The sequence below is a fragment of the Myotis yumanensis genome, unplaced genomic scaffold (assembly GCF_028538775.1).
Source record: "Myotis yumanensis isolate MYYU_CA2020_CCGP unplaced genomic scaffold, mMyoYum1.0.hap1 SCAF_1, whole genome shotgun sequence".
Taxonomy (NCBI): Eukaryota; Metazoa; Chordata; class Mammalia; order Chiroptera; family Vespertilionidae; genus Myotis; species Myotis yumanensis.
In genome coordinates this window covers 150,266,967-150,283,181 of record NW_027223752.1, presented here as the reverse complement: position 1 = coordinate 150,283,181, position 16,215 = coordinate 150,266,967, and the positions used below count along the sequence as shown (strand labels likewise).

General features: G+C 40.0%; 1 protein-coding gene across 5 annotated transcripts in view; it reads left to right on the top strand.

The window, feature by feature from the left end:
• Nucleotides 1-16,215, top strand: part of ACBD5 (acyl-CoA binding domain containing 5) — a 62,279-nt gene that overhangs the window by 20,876 nt on the left and 25,188 nt on the right. For all 5 annotated transcript variants that reach the window (XM_070433008.1, XM_070433029.1, XM_070432988.1 and 2 more), the window contains 3 exons: nucleotides 8,970-9,104; nucleotides 10,239-10,442; nucleotides 11,680-11,786. In XM_070433008.1, the coding sequence (XP_070289109.1) occupies nucleotides 8,970-9,104; nucleotides 10,239-10,442; nucleotides 11,680-11,786 (446 nt within the window). The remainder of the gene's footprint in view (nucleotides 1-8,969; nucleotides 9,105-10,238; nucleotides 10,443-11,679; nucleotides 11,787-16,215) is intronic.

Here is a 16,215-nt window from a genome sequence, read left to right as displayed (position 1 = left end):
TTACATTTTCCACACTGCGCCTCCTCTGAGCCTCGTAATGCTGTTGTTTTTCCTTCTAGTTGAAGAATCTCTCCTCAGCCAGCCTTCCTGTGGTTCTGGTTGATGTCCATTCCGTCTTTTAGTTGTATTTTTGAAGTGGTTGTTTGCGGCAGCAGTCTCCAGTGTTTACCTATGCCGCCATCTTCGATTCTCCTGATTTTATTTATTTTTATTTTTAAATTTTTTTTATTGATTTCAGAAAGTAAGGAAGAGGGGGAGATAGAAATATCAATGGTAATTTATTTTTTATATTTATTATTTATTGATTGATTTTATTTATTTTAGATATTCATATATCTTTTAAAATCTTTATTGTTGAAAGTATTACATAAGTCTCCTTTTTTTCCGACCAGTGTCTGTGTCTTTTTGTGTACTCCATAAATAATTGAAAGATGTGTATCTTTTATATATTAGCAGGAGTTGAGTATGCACATTTGCTGGCATTAACTTTAAACATTTGTTCTTGAAATTTTATTAGAAAGCAGAGTGAAATGAACTGATAAGAGTCAATTTAAATGAAAATTATATATGTTTTAATATATATGGTATCCCCTTTTTTTTGTCATCCCTATTTATAAGGCATCTTTTACTAATTGATGGAAATTACAGTGTTTCAGGACAGTAATCATCCTGTTCTGTCATAAGGCCTGCAGTTTGTGTCTGCCATAACTGATAGTGACTGCTTACTAGGCATAACTCTGTACCATACCTTCTATATCTGATTTGCCTAGAGGAGTCAAATATTATAAAATACTCTTCCTTACTCAGGCTTATTCAATTCAAAAGAATATTAAGTGTTTTTCTCTGTATGAAGCATGTTTTTAGGATGCAGATGGGCATAACTTTGGACCTGCTTTAGTAGTGTCATGCCTACTGGACAGAGGCAAATGCTTATTTATTTATTTTTTCAGAGACAGATGTTTAAACAACTAATTATAAAAATAAGGAAGAGTGAATAGTAATAATAATAGTGGTTCAGTTCCACAATTCCTTAGTTTTAATTTAAAAATTATAAAAGCTTGATAAACCCACGGTTTTTTTTCTGTGTTTTGTTTTTTTTTATAACTCACTAGAGGTTCAGAGCACGGATTTGTGCACCGGTGGGGTCCCTCGGTGTGGCCTGCCTGGATCGGGCAGAAACCAGCAGTTCAATGCCGCCTCCCGCTCCTGCCTGCTGCTTCTGCTCATCCCAGCCCTCCTGCACCTCCCGCGGGCTCACGCCCAGTCAGTTCCAATTGGGAGAGGCTCGTGCTGCTGCAGCGGTACTCGCCAGCTGAGAGCCCTGCATTTGGCACCCATTGGACATCTGAGCAGCACTCCTGCTGTGGGAGCGCACTGACCACCAGGGGGCAGTTCCTGCGTTGAGCCTGGTGGTCAGTGCATGTCATAGTGACCAGTCATTCGGTCATTCAGTCACTTAGGCTTTTATATATATAGATTTGGCAGCAAAACTTGTCCTGACATGAACTAATTGAGGGGCAAACCCTAACTTAAAATGACATGAAGTTATTTGAAGTCTTTATTTATTCCATCTAGTACAGTGGTTCTCAACCTTCCTAATGCCGCGACCCTTTAATACAATTCCTCATGTTGTGGTGATCCCCAACCATAAAATTATTTTCGTTGCTACTTCATAACTGTAATTTTGCTACAGTTATGAATCGTAATGTAAATATCTGATATGCAGGATGTATTTTCATTGTTACAAATTGAACATAATTAAAGCATAGTGATTAATCACAAAAACAATATGTAATTATATATGTGTTTTCCGATGGTCTTAGGCGACCCCTGTGAAAGGGTTGTTCGACCCCCAAAGGGGTCGTGACCCACAGGTTGAGAACCGCTGATCTAGTATAACTATTCATATATTTTGTTGGAAAAAAAAATCTTAATTTTTAAAAAGATATTTTTTTATTAAATTTTAGAGGGAGAGAGAGAAACATTGATATGAGAATGGAACATTGATGGGCTGCCTCCTGCACACCCCCTACTGGGGATAGAACCAAAACCCAGGCATGTACACTGACTGGGAATCAAACTGGTACTCTTCTAGCATACAGGATGATGCCCAACCAATTGATCCACACTGGCCAAGGCTTAATTTTTTTTTAGTGAGAGCTGCCTATATTCTGTTATGTTATGTAATATACAGTATATATAGTGTATTACCTTTACAAAGTTAGAATACTCTGTATTTTGAATCATATCTGAGTCTAGGTGTGGTAAGGGCATTGTAACATAATTCGTACCATTCTAATGTACATTTAGATTATTTCTTCTTCCGATCTTCAAATGCTGCTGAACTTGACCATGTCAAAATGTTATTCTATATATGTGGAAGTATAAAATAAGAAATAATATTTAAAAGATAATTGCTGGATCAAAGGATATGGGTGTTTGTTGGGTGTTCGCAATTTTGTGAAATATTGCCACATTGCAAGATAGTTTGCCTGTTGACTTTTTATTGTTGTTGCTAATCTTTACCCGAGGATAATTTTCCAGTGATTCTTAAGGAGGGTGGAAGAGAGAGGGGAAGACAAAGAGAAACACATTGATTGGTTGCCTCCTGCAAGAGCCCTGGCCAGGGGCTGAGCAAGGGAGGAGCATGTAACTAAGGTATGTGCCCTTGACTGGAATTGAACCTGGGAACCTTTGGACCAAAGCTCTATCTGCTGAGCCAAACCAGCTAAGGCTGCCCTGTTGACTTTTTTATTTAAACAAAGCATTTTATTCAAAATAGCCATGTAGGGTTAATAGAACAGATCTATCTTTTCCCCATGGGCTTTTTCAGAATATACATATACTAGAAGCCTGGTGCACAGATTTGTGCACTGGTGGGGTTCCTTGGCCTGGCCTGTGCCCTCTTGCAATCCGGGACCCCTTGGGGGATGTTGCACTGCTGGTTGAAGCCCGGTCCCCACAGGCCAGCCCGAGGGACCCCTGCAGTGCACGGTGCACCAGGCCTCTAGTCTATCTATATAAAACCCTAATGTGCAAATAAACCATACGGTGGAACAACCAAACAACCAGTTCCTATGACGTGCCCTGACCACTAGGGGGTGCTCACAGAACATGGCTGGCGTTGGCAGCAGGTGGCAGAGCACAGAACATGGTGGGTGTCGGCTGCAGCAGAACGGTAGAGCAGGTGAGCAGGGGTGCCGGTCGCTGTCATCAGGGCAAGCCTCTGGTGGTTACTGAAATTTCTTTGCTCATGCATGCTGCCCGGCACTCACACCTGGTGCTGGCGCCAGCCCCGCTCGCACCCACTGCTTGCACCTGGCACAGGCCCCAGTCACTTGGCGCCGTCAGTGGGTGCGAGCGGCCATTGCTGGCCCTGATCGTCCCTCAGGGGCAATTGGGGCTGGCAGCTACCTTTTGCACCCGCTGCCAGTGACGGCCCTGCTTGCATCCACTGCCAGCGCCAGCCCCACTTGCATCTGCAGCTGGCGCTGGAGCCGCCACTCACACCTGCTGCAGTGCCTGGCACTGGTCCCGATCGCTCGGTGCCATCAGCGAGTGTGAGCGGCCCTGCTGGCCTCAATTGCCCCTGAGGGCTTCTCTACTTCCCCCTGCTCCTGAGGGGTGATCAGGCCAGCAGCTGAGGGCGCTTGCCCCGCTTGCATCCACTGCTGGCACCGGCCCCATTCGCCTCATGCTGTCAGCGGGTGTGAGTGGGACTGGCACCATCAGCATGTGGGAGCGGTGGCAGCGGGCTGCTAGCAGAGAGAGGACTGGAGGCTGTGGTGGAAGGGGCTGGGTGGGGGCGCAGAGGATGGGCCAAGACCCGCCTCTGTGCCCACCTCAGCCTCATGGCCCACAGTACCTTTCAAGGTGCTCAAATTCATGCACTGGGGCCCTAGTATCCTATATAATAAAAGCCTAATATGCTAAGTGTCTGGTCATCTGTTCAACCAATCAAAGCATAATATGCTAATGATATGCTAAGGCCGCTCAACCACGCGCTTTGACGTGCACTGGCTACCAGGGGGCAGACAGTCCAACAAGTAGGTTAGCTTGCTGCTGGGGTCTGGCTGATTGGGACTGAGAGAGATGGCCGGACACTCCCTGGAGCCCTCCTACGGTCCCTCCCTGGCTGGCCAACCTCCCGCATCTCTACCAGCCCAATTGTGCACTGGTGGGGTCCCTTGGCCTGGCCTGCACACTCTCGCAATCCGGAACCCCACGGGGGATGTCCAAGAGCCTGTTTTGCCCCGATCCTGCAGGCCAGGCCGAGGGGCCCCACTGGTGCACGAATTCGTGCACTGGGCCTCTAGTGTATATATATATAAGCTCTTTGGTTAATCTCTTCCCACCCTCCCCCCACCCATCTTCCCTCTGAGATTCATCAGTCTCTTCCATGTTTCCATGCCTGTGCGTTGAGCATCTGCCCCCTGGTGGTCAGTGCACATCGTAGCTACTGGTCAAACAGTCAGACACTTAGCATATTAGGCTTTTATATATATAGATAATAAATTTTGGAATTAGAAAGTTTGAGCTGTCCAACTTTGTTCTTTTTCAAGATTGTTCTGACTATTCTGGATCCCTTGCATTTCCAGATGAATTTTAGAATCGGTTTGTCAATTTTTGCTAAAAGTGCCCCTGAGATTTTGCTAGGGATTGCAATGAATTATAGATCACTTTGGGAAGTATTGTCATCACAACAATATTGCCTTCTAATTCACTTATTTAGATCTTTAAATTCTTTTTTTTTTTTTAAATATACTTTATTGATTTTTTACAGAGAGGAAGGGAGAGGGATAGAGAGTTAGAAACATCGATGAGAGAGAACATCGATCAGCTGCCTCCTGCACACTCCCCACTGGGGATGTGCTGGCAACCAAGGTACATGCCCTTGACCGGAATTGAACCTGGGACCCTTGAGTCCGCAGGCCGACGCTCTATCCGCTGAGCCAAACTGGTTAGGGCAGATCTTTAAATTCTTACAACACTGTTTTTCTTATACACTGTTTTGTCATTTGTGGTGTATAATTCTCTCTTACACTTTCTTTTGTCAAATGTGTTCTTAAGTATTTTACTCTTCTTGGGGCTTTTGTAATTTGAATCATTTTCTAATTTTATTTTTGGATAGCTTATTGTTAGGTTATAGAAATACAGAACAATAATTGATTTTTGTATATTGACCTTGTATCTTCAACATCATCAAACTATTTATTAGTTCTAATAGTTTTTTGTAGATTTCTTAGGATTTTCTATATTGAATAGCAAGTTAACTGCAAAAAAAAGAGATTATTCTACCTCTTTCTTTCCAATCTGAATGCTCTGTATCTTTTTTTTCTTGCCTAACTGCCCTGGCTAGAACTTCTACAATATTAAATAGAAATAATAAAAGCAGACATCTTTGTGGTGCTCCTTATTTGGGGGCCACAAAATTCAGTCCTTTTATGTTAAGTATGAATGCTAGTTATGAGTTTTCATAGATGCTTTTTGTCGGATTTAGGAATTCTCTTATATTGTTAATTTCTTCAGCATTATTATCTTGAAAGAAGGTTGGATTTTGTCAAATGTTTTTTCTGCATCTGCTGCCATAATAATGTGGCTTTTGTCCTTTAGTCTGTTAATGTGATATGTTACATTAATTGATTTTGGGGTGTGGAATAAGGCTCACTAGTAATTCTCTGCTTTCTACAACTTACATTATAGGACTGTTGTATTGCTGCTTTTGCTGCTATCAAATAGTGTTTGACAGTCATTAATTTAATGGGGATTTGGGGTGTTTTTTTTAATTGAGTTTTAGAGAGATGTAGGGAGAGAAACATTGATTTGCTGTTCCACATATTTATGTATTCATTGGTTGATTCTTGTATATGCCCTGATCAGGGATCTAACCTGCAACCTTGGCATATCAGTTCGATGCTCTAACCTTTTGGTATTTTTCTTTTTGCCGTTGTTTTTCTTGTTTTTTTGGTTGTTGGGAGAATAAGGGAGATTCAAGAACTATGCTGCTACTATGATTTTCTAAGTGAGACTAGAACACAATGCCTTTGATAGATTTGAATTTTAAGTCTTTAGTTTCATTAATTAGGTAGACTTAAATAAGAATATAGATCTGAACCCAACAATTCCACTTCTGGGATTATATCAGAAGAAATCCAAAACACTGATTCCAAAGAATATATACACCAACAGCGTTATTTATAATAGCCAAGATTTGGAAGCAACCCAAGTGCCCATTAGTAGGTGAGCAGATAAAAAGGCTGTGGTACATTTACACAATGTAATACTGCTTGGTTGTGGAAAAAAAAGTATATTTTACCTTTCCTGACAGCATGGATGGATCTAGAGAGTATTATGCTAAGTGAAATAAAACAGTCAGAGAAAGACAAGTATGATATGATTTTACTTATATGTGGAATCTAATGAACAAAATAAAATCAGCCTTGGCTGGTTCTTCAGTGGATAGAGCTTCGGCCTGGGGCCTGAAGGGTCTTGGGTTTGATTCCCGGCCAAGGGCATGTACCTTAGTTGCAGGTTCAATCCCTGACCCCGGTCGGGGCTAGAGCAGAAGGCAACCAATTGCTGTGTCTCTCTCACATCGATGTTTCTCTCTCTCCCTTCCCCTCCTTTCCCTCCCTTCCATTTTCTCTAAAAAAGTCAATGGAGCCCTAACTGGTTTGGCTCAGTGGATAGAGCGTCGGCCTGTAGACTGAAAAGTCCCAGGTTTGATTCCAGTCAAGGGCATGTACCTTGGTTGTGGGCACATCCCCAGTAGGAGGTGTGTAGAAGGCAGCTGATAGATGTTTCTCTCTCATCGATGTTTCTAACTCTCTATCCCTCTCCCTTCCTCTCTGTAAAAAATCAATAAAATATATATTTTTTAAATCAATGAAAAAAATATCCTTGGATGAGGATTAAAAAAAGAAAAAGAAAAAAAGAGAATCAGATTCAGAACACAGACTGTCAGCTGTTAGAGGGGAGGGGCATTGGGAGGATGGCTGGAAAGGTGACGGGATTAAGCAAAAATCCAAACCAAAACAAAAAACCCTTACACACAGACAAAGTTATGGTGATTACCAGAGAGAAAGAGAATGAGGGAAGGTAGAAGAGGGTAAAGGAGGGGATAAGTGGTGATGGAAGGAGACTTGACTTTGGGTGTTGAACACACAATACAATATCCAGATGATGTACTATGGAATTGTGCACCTGAAACATACATAATTTTATTAACTGATGTCACCCCAATAAATTCAATAAAAATTAAAAAAAAGGATATAGGTCTGACTATTTAAGATGTATGAAGATTTTGAAATTTAACATGTTATTTATGATGCAGGGAATCATCTAAAGCGCATATAAGTGAAAATAAAGCCCAAAAGTTTATGGAGAAAGACCACTGTTTTCGACCAGTAGGTACTTAAGAGGTCTTTAGTAGCTTAAAGAGTTGATGAGAATGTAATTCCCTGTATCTCAAAATGAGGTCCAGTAACCAACAGCATTGGTATCACATGGGAGCTTTTGGAAATGCAGAATCTTAGATCAGCTCACATTTACTGATTCAGAATCTGCATTTTAACTAGATCTTAGGAGATTACTGTACATATTAACATTTGAGAAGCTCTGATGTATTTACTCTCATAGTATGAGTTTGGGCAATAGGACTATATGCCTTTTTAAACGATTGGTCACATTAACTGATACTATAAAAATTTTTTATTGATCTCACAGAGGAAGTGGGGGAGAGAGAGAGACAGAAAGAGGGAGAGAGAGAGAGAGAGAGAGAGAGAAACATCAATGATCAGAGAGGAACATTGATTGGCTGTTTTTTGCATGCCCCCAACTCAGGATGGAACCTACAACCCAGGCATGTGCCCTAACCAGGAATCAAACTGTGACCTCCTGGTTCATAGGTCGACACTCAACCATTGAGCCATGCTAGCTGGGCTGATACTTTTTTTTTTTTTTAAGTTTACAAAGATATAAGTTGTACAAAAGAAAAAGAAAAGTTGTGCACCTGAAGCCCTAAAAGTAATAAAAGGAAAATTTTTTTAATGTAGTCCAACTATAATATGATTGTTATTAGGACCAAAAATAATATACTTACGTTTTTAATATGTTAGTATATAGCAACTGTCTTCATTTACCATGTATAAAGGAGATCATTCATCTCTAGCTTTACTATTTTGATTGATGTTAACTTAAAAATAACTTATCCTCACCTTGTTCAGAAAGGTTTTAATATTGTTTTATCATTTTATTATAAACTGATAATTGAAGGGATTTATTTATGTAATATATGTAATATTTATAGTCAAAGAGAAGAATACTGCCTGGCTGACATGGCTCAGTGGTTGAACATCAACCTATAGACCAAGAAGTCACGGTTTGATTCCTGGTCAAGGCACATGCCCAGGTTGCAGGCTCCATCCCTAGTAGGGGGTAGAGAGAAGGCAACTGATCAGTGATTCTCTCTCATCATTGATGTTTCTCTTTTGTTCTCTCTCCCTTCCTCTCTGAAATCTTAAAAAAAGAAAGAAAAGAATACTATAATTATATATCAGAACCTGTTTACTTCAGAATTATTCTATTATTTGTAAACTAAAGGCCCAATGCATGACATTTGTGCACAGGGGGAGAGGGTCCCTCAGCCAGGCCTGCACCCTCTCGCAGTCTGGGACCCCTGAGGGGTCCTTAGCACTGCCATGGAGGCAGGAGAGGCTCCTGCCACTGCTGCTGCACTTGCCAGCCATGAGCCTGGCTTCTGGCTGAGCAGTGCTCCCCTGTGGGAGCGCACTGACCACCAGGGGGCAGCTGCTACGTTGAGCATCTGCCCCCTGGTAGTCAGTGTGCATCATAGCAACCAGTCATTCCTCCATTCGGTCGATTTGCATATTAGCCTTTTATTATATAGGATCACAGCATTATTGTATGTTTATATGATTAGAGATTAAATGGTCATTTTTATATTTTAGATCTTGGTAATGTTCTAACTTCTCCTCCAAATGCCAAAACTGTTAATGGTAAAGCTGAAAGCAGTGATAGTGGAGCTGAGTCTGAGGAAGAAGAGGCCCAAGAAGAAGTGAAAGGAGCAGAACAAAGTGATAATGGTAATCTTTGGATGGTGGGATAATAATTTTACATTAAATAAGATAAAAGGATATGGAGAGGCTTGGGCTGATTTGGCATTGTAGGAAGTGGTGGGATGTGAGTTGTTGACCCTATAACCAGGTTTTTGTGTTCCAAAAGGGCTACAGAAACAGCCAGGCTTATGCATAGGTGGAACAGATGTCCATTGAAGGCTAACAGGAATAGGCCACTCTTCCCAATGTGATACCTGAAATGCTGCATTAGAAATATATTCCTTCAGTGTATTGTTTCCAATATGAATATGCATGTGTTATCAAGGAAGGAGATAATCATACTCTGAATATCTTGTCAAGAATAGAGTGGAATCAAGAGAATAGGATTTAAGCAAAAGGTTTTTTGTTTGTTTTTTAACCCAAGGATATGGTTTTTTACTGATTTTTTTTTTTCAAAAGAGGGAGAGGAAGAGAGAAGGAGAGAGAGGAACATTGATGTATGAGAAAAACATCGATATGTTGCCTCCTATACTTGCCAGGTATTGATTCCACAATCTAGGTATATGCTCTGACCAGGAATTGAACTGGTAACTTTTCAGTGCACAGGCTGACTCTCCAACCAACTGAGCACATGGCCAGGGCCAGGTAAAAGTTTTGACAAAGAGGGAAGATTGGAATCATGGGGCCCTGAATTAGAGGATCCTTGTTAGTAAGAGTACCAGTGATTCTTGGGAAGATTGTTTTAGAAAGGAGGCAGAAAGACACTAAAACAAACTGCCCAGTTTAAGTTTGCCTTCTGGTTCCATTAAGACAAGACAAGTAATACTTTCTTTGAAGGATCTCTTTATTTGCTATATGTACTCCTTTGTACTGCTGGGTCTCATAGAACAATTTGCTTTTCCTGAGAGAGTGTGAAGACCTTGAGAGATTATCTCTCAAAGGAGGTTCTGGGACATTTACAGTGAACTGAAACAGTTTTGAAACCAATACAGTTCGTGTGAGTTCTTAGCATATAAAACACCCCTTTTCTAGGAGGACCCCATCTCTCTGCTCCTAGTAGGAAACCCTTCAAAGGGATATGGGTAGGTTGATATCAGAACAGAGTATGCAGAAGTTGACCTAACGTGAACTTTTATGAATCTCTCCAATTTCACATAAAAGATAAGAAAATGATGAAGAAATCCACAGAGCATAAGAATTTGGAAATCATTGTCGCTAATGGCTATGATAAAGACAGCTTTGTTCAGGATGTACAGAATGATATCCATGCCAGTTCTTCCCCGAGTGGCAGAAGCACTGAAGAAGTAAAACCTGCAGATCAAAACTTGGAGCAAACTGGAAAACCTGCTGTCTGCATTCACCAAGGTATTCTCCCATATTTATTTGTTGAGTCTGTTTCCTATGAATAAGGTATTCTTTTAATAATTTCAAGATATTAGGAGCAATTTAGAATTTAAAATCCCTTATTCAATAGTATATAAGGGTTTATTTATATTATAAGGGTTTATATCTTTGAAAGACAGTGAATTAGGACCAGGGTTTTTATGTTTTTCATTGAGATTTTTAATTTGTTTTTATATAGCATTTTAAAATAAAATTTTGAAATTTTTTCAATTGATTTGAGAGAAAGACAGAAAGGGGGAGGGGAGAGAGAGAGAAAGAGAGACAGACATTGATGTCAGAGAGGAACATGGAACAGTTGCCTCCTGTACACTCCCCTATCGGGTATCGAACTCACAACCTGGGTATGTGCCCTGACCAGGAATCAAACCCACAGCCTCTTGGTGTATGGGATGATGCTCCAACCAAGCCACACTGGCCAGGGCAAATTTTGAAATTTTTACTCTTTTTTTAAAAATATTTTATTGATTTTTTTTTTTTTTACAAAGAGGAAGGGAGAGGGATAGAGAGTTAGAAACATCGATGAGAGAGAAACACCGATCAGCTGCCTCCTGCACACTCCCTACTGGGGATGTGCCCGCAACCAAGGTACATGCCCTTGACCGGAATCGAACCTGGGACCCTTGAGTCTGCAGGCCGATGCTCTATCCACTGAGCCAAACCGGTTAGGGTGAAATTTTTACTCTTATTCCTGATGTTTCTTTTAACTTAAAACTCTGATTATAGGATACTTTTATCCTCAATCAGCAAGGTAAGCTATACTCTTTTCATATTTTAGGGCTGTAGGGGTGAGCCTATAATATATATATGGTGAATTATTAACATTATTGCAATTCAGCCAAGTAACTAAGAAATATAATTTCTAAGTGGTACAATCAAACTTGCAATAGTCATCTAACTTTAGGCTTCCTAGCTGCTATTCAGTTTTCCCTTATAAGGTTACTGAATTCTATAAGGTTTGATCTGGGCAGTATCTTTGTATAATTCCATTGTAAAATACTTTGATATCTTTTCATATGAAAATTATCAACTAAATTTAATGTTTTGGTAAGTTAAAAGAAAAAAAAGTGTGGCTTGGTAAATCAAATTTGTCTCCCAGTATGAAAATAACATAGAGCTAATCAATTTTGAAAATAGGATAAATGCATTTTTTCTTCAGTTAGAGAATAATTATTCTATCTGGGCATTTTTTCATCTTTAGATATAAATAATGATCATGTTGAAGATGTTTCAGGAATTCAGCATTTGACAAGTGATTCAGACAGTGAAGTTTACTGTGATTCCATGGAACAACTTGGCCAGGAAGAGGTAAAAATGACATTTAAAAAAAATTCTTTATTGTTGAAAATATTACATATGTCCCCATTTTCCCCCCATTAATCCCCTACAACCCACCCCTGCCCTCTGCCCCAGACCCTCACCACCCCATTATTAGTGAAAAATGACATTTTTTGATTGGCAAGTTTTCAAAGTGGTATATCAGAATTTGATGCATAACTTCTTTTTGTTTTTAAATATATATTTTTTATTTATTTCAGAGAGGAAAGAAGAGGGAGAGAGACATAGAAACATTAATGATGAGAAAGAATCATAGATCGGCTGCCTTCTGCATGCCCCACACTGGGCATCGAGCCCGCAACCTAGACATGTGCCCTGACCGGGAATCAAATAGTGACCTCCTGATTCATGGGTTGATGCTCAGCCACTAAGCTATGTCAGCCAGGCTTGCTGCATAACTTCTGTTAATACCAGATGTACATGCTGTTCATCATTTTGAAAACTTACCTCTAAAATGTTTAAACATTTCTATTTTAAATTTTCTTTTGTGTATTAGAAAATATATTAAATTCCTGAATATTCAAAATAATTCAACTATTACATTTTATAATATTTGTAAATATTCTGAGAGGTAGGATGGGTCGGCAGACAGTAAACTTATGCTAGTCCCTATGTTTGAAACATTGATTAACATTTAAGAAAATCAAATAATTTTGAAACAAATCTGTACTTGACATTGACTTTAATATGTTGAACTGAAAGTTTGAGTTGAAATTCTTTTCAAATTTTAGTTAAGATTCAGTATTCGAAGCTATCACTTAAAAAATTATTAAAACTACATGAATTAAAACAATTTTTTATTGATTTGAGAGAGAGAGAGACATGAATTTGTTACTCCACTTATTTATGCATTCATGGTTGATTCTTGTATGTGCCCTAACTATGGATTGCAATCTTGGCGTATCGGGACGATGTTCCAACTAACTGAGCTGCCTGGCCAGGGCAAAACTACATGGGTTTTTTTTTTCCCCCTCTTTGACAACTTTTTCTGTTAATGACTAGCAGCTTTGACAGCTGTATTTATGTTTGGTGGCTTTGAATCCTACCACTATTTCCCTTCCCTTGTTCTAAAAGTTCAGGGTGCCTTATAGAAAATTATTTCTCTTTTGCCTCCCTGAAGTAATGATTTTAATTTTTTCTCTTTTTCTCTTTTTCCCCTTTTTAAAAATGTTATAATGTGCCCTAACCGGTTTGGCTCAGTGGATAGAGCATCAGCCTGTGGACTGAAAGGTCCCGGGTTCGATTCTGGCCAAGGGCATGTACCTTGGTTGTGGGCACTTCCCCAGTAGGAGGTGTGCAAGAGGCAGCTGATCGATGTTTCTCTCCTATCGATATTTCTAACTCTCTCTCTCCCTTCCTCTCTGTAAAAAATCAATAAAATATATATTTTTTTAAATGTTATAATGCATCTAAATTTACCTCTTAACTTTCTCAAAAAATTAAAAAAATATATTTTTATTGATTTTGAGAGAAAGAGAGAGAGAGGGAAACATCAATCCATTGCCTCCCCTACCAAGGATCAAACCTGAAACCCTGGTATATGCCTGATTAGGAATTGAACCGGCAACCTTTTGGTGCACGGGACAATGCTCAACCAACTGAGCCACTCTGGCCAGGCTACTTTTTTCTTTCTTTCTTTCTCTTTTTTTTTTTTTTTAAATATTTTTATTGATTTCAGAGAGAAAGGGAATGGGAGAGATAAATAGAAACATTAATGATGAGAGAGAATCATCCATCAGCTGCCTCCTGCATGCCCCCTACTGGAGATTGAGCCCGCAACCTGGGCATGTGCCCTTGACCAGAATCGAACCTGGGATCCTTCATTCTGCAGGCTGACGCTGTATTCACTGAGCCAAACCAGCTATGGCTACTTTTTTCTTTTTAAAAAGATTTCATTGGGGAAGGTTGGTGATAAAGAACTAGATGAGATTAATCAGTAAATATCTGGTTACTAGATTCTAGGTTTGCTCCTATTCTATTTAATAAAAGCCTAATATATTAAGTGTCCTACCATTCGTTTGACCGTTCAACCAGTCGCTATGACGCACACTGACCACCAGGGGTCAGATGCTCCAACCGGTAGATTAGCTGGCTGCTGGGGTCCGGCTGACTGGGACTGGGCGAGACGGGCTGGGCACACCCTGGAGCCCTCCTGTGGTCCCTCCCCAGCCCCGATTGTGTACCGTTGGGGTCCTTTGGCCTGGCCTGCGCCTTCTTGCAATCTGGGACCCCTTGGAGGATGTTGGGAGAGCCAATTTTGGCCCAATCTCCGCAGGCCAGGCCAAGGAACCCCACTGGTGCATGAATCCGTGCACCAGGCCTCTAGTTTTCTCTATAAGTCAGTTGATAGACTAAACTCCTTCATGGAGCTCTGCCTGATCTGGCTCCTACTTATCTTTTTGACCTCTGTTCACATCACTCTCATATTTGGGCTTTGCTCATACCTACCCTAGCCTTCCCTCTGTTCCTCTAATAAGGCCCGCAGAATCATTTGGTCTGGCCCTGCCAAGGCATTAGGAGTGACTTATTTAAGTATTTAACCAAATATAGCGGGCTTTTTTTAAGTTGCTATTTTGTATGGCCTGCGAATGATGTTATAAATATCCAAGAGGCCTTTGGCAGGAAAAGGTTCCCCACCCCTGCTCTAATATGCCAACCCGTCTCCCCTTCTTTCTTCCAGCACCAGCATCTTTGCATTCATTTTGCTGGAATATAATCCACCATTCATTGCCGCATACACAGAGTTTACTCCTTCACATCCTTTAAACCCTAATGCAGATGTCCGTTCTTGAAGGGAACCTTCTTAGATAAGATGCAGCCCTACCACATCACCCACCCTCACTAAGAGTAGATTAATTATAAGTTGTCACCCACAATTTTTTAGGTGGGTACTTTAAAAAATATATGTAATTTCTATGATCAATTTTGGAATCCTTAAGAATCAAGTTGTTTTTCCAAGTTCTATTTGTGAACAACTAATACCACATTTATTTTTTGCCTATTATGATTTGAACATTTTCTTTTTCTTATTATTTTCCACTTAAAAAGTACTTCTAAAAAATTTATAATTTCCTCTTGAATGTAGCAATTAAGCATGTTCCTATCCCAATATACATGACAAGAGTAAATTATATATTTTTAAAATTTTGTATACTTACTGTATTTATCATGTTGCAATAAAGCATTTAGTCTGATAATATTTAGGATTTGTTTCAGAATAATTCACTGGGGATGAGCATGGGAGTCATAGGTAAAATAAAACAAGAGTGGCCCTGGCCCTAGCAGGTTTGGCTCAATGGATAGAGCGTTGGCCTGTGGACTGAAAGGTACCAGGTTCGATTCCAGCCAAGGGTACATACCCGGATTGCATGCTTGATCCCAGCTGTGCAGAAGGCAGCCAATCAATGATTCTCTCTCATTGTTGATGTTTCTCTCTCTTCCTCCCTCTCCCTTCCTCTCTTAAATCAATAAAGAAATATTTTTTTTTTAAAAAAAAGAGTGGCTCTGAAGTGACAATTGTTGAAACAGTGATTGGTACTCTAGTATGTTTGAAATTTTCCATAATAAAAAGTTTAAAAATAAGATTATAGTCTGTAGAATGTTTGTTTCTCATGTTGCTTCTGTAATAGTTTTCTTTCCTTTTTTTCCTTCTTCCACTAGAACATTGAATTCACTTATATTCTATGTACAATTACACCATCATTATTATTGCTCTGTAGTTCAGTTATCACTTTATAATGAGTTCCTTTTACTGTACTTTTTTTTTTTTTAAATATATTTTATTGATTTTTTACAGAGAGGAAGGGAGAGGGATAGATAGTTAGAAACATCGATGAGAGATGTGCCCTACTGGGGATGTGCCTGCAACCAAGGTACATGCCCTTGACCGGAATCGAACCTGGGACCCTCGAGTCCGCAGGCTGATGCTCTATCCACTGAGCCAAACCGGTTAGCGCTTACTGTACTTTCTTATGACTTCTAGAATAACATGAAGAGTCATTATTTATTTTGTCCTAAAGCTTCATCTATTTTTTATCCATTGAGGTATAAGTCAATCTGCTAGTATAATTAAAATCTTTTTTATTATCTGATCTATTTTTAATCTAAACTCATTCTCTTTTGTTTGTTTGTTCATTTGTTTTTGTTAATCCTCATCTGAGGATTTTTTTCCCATTAATCTTTAGAGAGAGAGAGTGGAAGGGAGGTAAGAGGGGAAAGAGAGACAGAGACAGAGACAGAGAAACATCTGTGTGAGAGACATCAATTGTGTGCCTACCGCATGTGGCCTGACCAGGGCTGGGAATGGAATCTGCAACCTAGGTACATGCCCTTGACTGGGAATCGAATCAGTGACTCTTTGGTGCACAGGCTGACATTGTAACCACTAAGCAACACGGGT